At 43.6% G+C, this 6000-nt stretch overlaps 1 protein-coding gene across 1 annotated transcript; it reads right to left on the bottom strand.

Annotated features, from left to right (window-relative positions):
- Positions 1 to 1223: 1223 nt before the first annotated feature.
- On the bottom strand, positions 1224 to 2447 carry il17d (interleukin 17d). The gene is made up of 2 exons (XM_035773848.1): positions 1944 to 2447; positions 1224 to 1858 (listed from the first exon to the last, which is right to left on the bottom strand). Exons 1-2 carry the CDS (start codon positions 2240 to 2242, stop codon positions 1537 to 1539), a joined length of 621 nt encoding a protein of 206 aa, XP_035629741.1. The 5' UTR covers positions 2243 to 2447; the 3' UTR covers positions 1224 to 1536.
- Between the last annotated feature and the right edge of the window lie 3553 nt (positions 2448 to 6000).

Here is a 6000-nt window from a genome sequence, read left to right on the forward strand (position 1 = left end):
CTTGCGGTTTGGGGTTTTTGGCTGGGTTTCTGTATAGCACTCTGTGACATCTGCTGATGTAAAAAGGGCTTTATAAATACATTTGATTAATTGATTGGTATTGTTGATCATTTTAACTTGTCTTAAAGCTTTTATGATAGGCCTAGTAGGAGGACAGGTTATTGGTCATTTAGTTTTAAACCTCGCATGGAGGGTCAAGGTTTTTCCGCCCCGCACGGATCATTTATTTCTTAATAAGCCAAAACTTTATTAAAGTTGTCATTCAATGTTTCTATAGGCTATTAATGTTATTTGTTCTAGCTTATTATTAGTTCCCTGGCTACCTTGTGTTTTTAGGCTATTCAAACAATGTTTGAGAGGGATTCTTTATTCATTGTTTTATCAGGAGAAAACCATGCATAAAAAGATGAACGTGGATAGCCCAAAGTCATACAAAGCCTATCAAATGGAGAGAGAAGGGAATATAGCTTGTTTTTTTTTATAACCACTAGACACAATATAGTTAGGAATAGGTTTAGGATATGAGGCCCATCTGTATATAACATATTGAAATAAGCTATCGGGAATAGGACAATTACTCGAGTGCTGCCCTACTGACTCTGTTTTTTACTGCGCTGCGCCAGTAAAGATCAAATAGGCTAAACCACCATCTATCACATCGCTATGTCGTCACCATCGACAATGACTGTCAATCATCGTCGATAGACGATACTATCGTAATATCGCCAACCCTACTGGTAAGGCATTCCGGATTATAGAACGAGCCTCACCAAGGTCGCACAGACTGTCAAGTACCTGGCCACCGGCAAGGTGCTGCCCTGCACTGGTGAACCTCACATAGCTGTGCACTTTGGCTTGTGTCCTTCTCAACACCTAAAACAGTACACATTGTATTCATACATATTAATGGTTGTCTGCATCTTTTTGATCTAATCCCTCCTGCTCCACCGCTCTCCCTCCCTCATCAGGAACCATTATGGTTCAGACACACTTATGGGTCTGAATATATGCAGCTTCCTCCCTAACCACAAGCTGGCTGCTACTTCAACCCGTTGTTTATAAATGTCCTTACTGGCTGGTGATGTCTGACATTCATCCATCCCACAGAACGGACTTGACTGATGTTGTCTGTGACTGTCGCAAGGAAGGCCAACATGTTGGGCAATGTCCATTGCCTGTCAAGACTTCCAACGTTTCATTTTGAGGACCATGATAACAAAGACTCGGGGGATGGTTTTTAATGATTTCTTGTCCCTTATGACATAATTCTGAAGTGAATAATGGTATTCATGTATGCTTGACCTCAGTGTAAATAATATTTCATATACACACACAGAAAATACAAATTTACGAAAGCCTGGAAACATGCTTAGATGATCATGAAATATAATTCCATTCACCAGCAGGTGGCAGTGTGTGTCTAGAGTTATATTACTGTTCAAAAGCTGCTGCTGCTGCTAGGTACACCGTGTTGTGTTATACAGCCAACCATCCATTTTCATACGGCCCTTTATTCTATTGCCTTGCATGGATGTTTTATATGTTCTTGACGTTGGAGCTGAGCTCGTCAGCTTTTGTCTGTTCTCTCTCCAGGCTCTGGTTGCTGCTCTGCGCATCCCTATCCTTCTCCAGCAGGGGAACACAGGTGCACCCCACGGCCACAGATACGTAGCTCTCTGTGTATGAGTGGCGCCCCCCAACGCAGGAACCTGTGCGTCGCAGGATGACGGAGGGCATGTACACGGGGGTGCTGCGGTACTGGTCGCTCTCCTGACCAAACGGTCCTATCAGACAGCCTTTACACAAGCAATATGCCTCGGGTATGAACCTGGGATACCTGGCGGGGTCGTGGGAGATCCTGTTGAAGGGGAACCATATATAATTATATTGACCCATTCATAATTACTGTGGCCCACTTGACATTTAGACCCAGGTATTCCTACCTGTATGCCCAGGGAGACAGGCTGAGAAGGTTGACGGGAATCCGAGACTTCCTGTCGGGGACAGGGCGTCCCCCTGATGGGCAGGTGAGATTCTTCCGCTCCAATGGTGCAAGCTGCAGAGTGTGGTGGAACGCACTCAGGACGCCCACCGAAAGCCGCCCAAACATCTGCTCGAGGATTTCTTCCGGTAAGTCCAAACACTGTCGGCCCCGGGTGGACTTCTTGGACACCTTGGCTACCAATGCCACATCGCATAACAGCACCAGAAGCAAACACACGAAAGATACTCGACCAAACATCGTTGCGCACTTCTGTTGGACACGAAATTGTAAACTTTTACCGCAAAGAGAGAAAAAAGTGTATTGTCAGGCTATACAGCATTGGTTTAGAACCCCTTATATAGTTTTTGACGTCTGCGAAAACTTCCGTCTGTTGTCGGGTCCTCCCATGTCATTATTGTTGCGCAGATGGAAACATTGCACTGCGCTCTGAGTCACTCGAATGGTTGCCGAACTGCAAGTACTCATCCAGCTATTTCCCACTCTGAAATATTTTCGGGATAGAATGGACAGCCGTAATAGGAAACGTTTGGTTGCTCATGACAATAATTCATCCACCTGCGCACGGCAAGGTTCATACTTTCAACTTTCCGTATCTACAATGCAATATTTTAAAGGTGGAGTTGTGTTGTATAATGCGGAGTGCCTGGATACAGCCCTTAACTGTGGTATATTGGCCATAGATCCCAGAGGTGCCTTATTGCAATTATAAACTGGTTCCCAACATAACTAGAAGAGTAAAAATACATGTTTTGTCAAATCCGTGGTATACAGTCGGATATACCACAGCTTTCAGAAAATCAGCATTCAGGGCTTGAACAACCTGGTTCATAATTCATATTTTTAACACCCAAATCCATGCATCCAAAATTAACAAGAGCATGTATGGTGAATCTGTATGGTTATCTGAAAATAGACCAATCAGATGCATATATGCACTTCTTTGCCTCAGTCAGAACACAAAAAGCCAGGGAAGACTTTTGGATTAGAATAAATAGTGCTTTGCAATATAAACATATTTTATAAAGTATACATTTAAATGAAGAGCCTCTAAACTGGGTTAAAACTGTATTACTGTCCTAAGGTTACTATAGAGTTAATAACAATGGATTTTCCCAGAAAGTTTCCAGGTGATAAAATGCATCAAGGCTAGCATATGGGAAAATAATCATCTCAGTTTGCACCACTCTGGTGGAATGCGATGTATAGATTCTTTGAACTTGTTGTTCACATCTATGATCCGGATCCATGCTATAGTCGCGGGTCCAAGATCCAGGACCAGAGTACCAGGTATTGTAATGAGTCAGCGCGAGTCGCATGGAACTTTTTTGCCCATTGTAAACAAGCTACCTAACTAGCTCACTAACATCATGTAGAATGTGCGGCTTGCTAATCGCACCCTGAAACTGTTATTTTCAGGTCTTGTGAAGCAAAACATGTTCTGTAGAATTCTCACAAAACGCTCCAGGAAACTGAACCAGTGTACCGAATTTCATATGTGAAAACGCTCTTACTGTCAAGGAGGGGAGGAAGAAATCAGGGGAACTTGGAACTGGCTACTTTGGTAGTAGGTCGTCTCCCAACTCTTCATCAGCAAAGTCGTCATCCTCTATGTGCTTCTTGGATGCAGTCTTTGGTGGATCCACATAGGAGGCATCTACACAGACACAGACACATTCAGTTACTATTGATTATCATATTGCACACATGATCACTCGCCATATGTGGCAACTGTGTACCACACTCCCTGCAGATACTGTGGGGTGTCCACAGTGACACCCACGTTAGAACTCGGCTGTAAGTGAAATGTATAAACTATCGTAGTAGCACAGACTAAAAATATTGTAAGGGGAACACAAGACCAATCCCCTGAAAATAAATGTTTGGAAAGAGAGGGTAAGTTACTTCATGAAGGTGACAGCTGTGTTAGTGCTGACAGAGAGGTAGAGTGTGTGGTCTATGGTCCACTGCCTATAGACAGATGGATGGCGTACTGCTTCTCTCTATATAAGTCTGTCTGTTTAGTCTGGGCCTCTGTCATGCTTCTGTCCACAAGGTGTTAAGATGGATCAGGGGCCTGATGTGAAAATGATGGCAAAGAGGAAAGAGTTGGAACACCATTGAAAGACTGCAGTAGATCTGTACAATGGAAGACAAAAAACCTACACTGCAAGTCTTCACTGTTGAAAGTGGGAGGCAGTGTGTGTGTCTCATCTATGTCTCACTGGCTGCTGACCTCGTAGGGTTCATTGGTGCCTTCATCTTGTCTCTCAGCCTTGGATCTGGTGCCATGGCTGCGGTGCCCACTGTCTGAGAAAACACAGGCACAGGATGAACCTGCTTGCCTACTGTTGGAACTGGCCCCTTCAATACCCTGTAACTGCATGGATCACATTTAGCAATGATTGTTACACTCTGTTAGAGAGGGATAAACAATGAGAGGCTGTTTAATACCACATGCTTCTCTGTCCTCTGTGTGTGTTTGAGAGAAAGGAGGGAGAGGGAATGTGTGGCAGCTCTAGGCTCAGATGATAGGTCCGTATGGCGGTCCAGAAAAGTGGGGGACAGGCAAGAGACACATCTGGCAACCAGGTAGTCATGGAAACAACTCCAACCACAAAAACAGGAAGAGGAGGAGGCCCAATATTCCGTTGGCCCTCACAATCCTCAAATCACAGCCTTTCAAAGGCCTCACTCACCCAAAAAAAATCAGTGAGATTTCCAGTGGAAAAGCAGCCCCTTTTTCTGCCTCAAAACGGAGAAAAAAAAGTACTGCACATACCATGAGTGTCTAGCTATGTATTTCCCTGTCAAAGGGTCAGCTGTCAACTGTTGGTGCGATCAGACCTCCCTGCGCAAGAAGAGGATCAGCTTACACGTTTAGATCAAAGGGAACCATTGATTTGGAAGTGTCTGAGAAGTGCTTTTAAATCATACTGGATCCTCAGTTACAGAGTAGTCATAAGTAGATGACTTTGCTGAAGTAAAATAACCGTAATAACAACCCCAGTTTTTAATAATGACCACTCAAATGTGCATGTATGTGCGTGTACAAGCACTATGTATTCAGAGTTAGTAGTCAAGAGGGTCAAAAGAGGGGAAAGTCTTAGGGGTGTATGCAAGAAGGGAGGTTCTCTCATATCGGAGAGCATTTTCAGCTCTCTCTTTGCAATGTGATCAGTGCAAACATTCTCTTGAGGTGGCGAGTTACAGGAGGGAGTCATTCCTGGCACACATAGCTAACAGCAGCCTGCTAGAAGACTTCTTGGACGCTGTGAATTGGGAATGTAGAGCTAGCTAGACTGTAGTTCAGTCATTGAATTTGAGAATTAAAATGTTGGTGTTTCTTTTTATAACATACTGGAAAACTTTAATTCCTTCACTTTTACCTAAACAATTACTTTATACCTTAACACTGTCACCTGGCGTAGTGTATTTGACAAAAAAAAAAGATGTAGTCATTACTTTCATGAGAAATGGAGTAAAGTAATGCCTGACTTTTTCAAATTGGGTAGCATTATTACAGTTACTTTGTCAAACAACGCGTAACTTTGCGTAACTTTCAGAATCTTATCTCTACCGGGTGTGTTTCCATGATCCGATCTCCACTTGTTTCCTCATTTAGCTCGAGGGAATGGAGAAATTAGGGTGTTTGGAGAAATGTCATGACCACTGCTGTCCATAGAAATGTATAGGAGGGTTCATCTCTGATCTTTGCCATTGATCGCTACTGTGATAGCAAAGCCCACAGAGGGCTTCCCCCATCTAGTGGCAAGTGTGCCCTCTATACATCTCTGAGTCCGTGTACGTGCGGTCTATAACCAGTACTGGTTAGGATAGGAAATCTGTACAGATGTTTGGCTTAGAGTCTATATGGCTAATTAAGTAGCCCATGAGTTCTGCGCTATCACAGGAAAGCAGTGCCACAGATGAGACATTGTTGATCAAACTTGAGTTAGTAAGTAGCCTGTTTGGTAGAGCGCGCAGCTCGCCATGCT

The sequence above is a fragment of the Oncorhynchus keta genome, chromosome 7, assembly GCF_023373465.1.
Source record: "Oncorhynchus keta strain PuntledgeMale-10-30-2019 chromosome 7, Oket_V2, whole genome shotgun sequence".
NCBI classification, from domain to species: domain Eukaryota; kingdom Metazoa; phylum Chordata; class Actinopteri; order Salmoniformes; family Salmonidae; genus Oncorhynchus; species Oncorhynchus keta.

Bases quoted from the DNA above. Each gene is read 5' to 3' on its own strand.
- il17d (XM_035773848.1), bottom strand. From the start codon at position 2,242: ATGTTTGGTCGAGTATCTTTCGTGTGTTTGCTTCTGGTGCTGTTATGC. The intron at 1,859-1,943 runs GTAGGAATACCT...CCCCTTCAACAG, and splicing joins CTGTCTCCCTGGGCATACAG to GATCTCCCACGACCCCGCCA.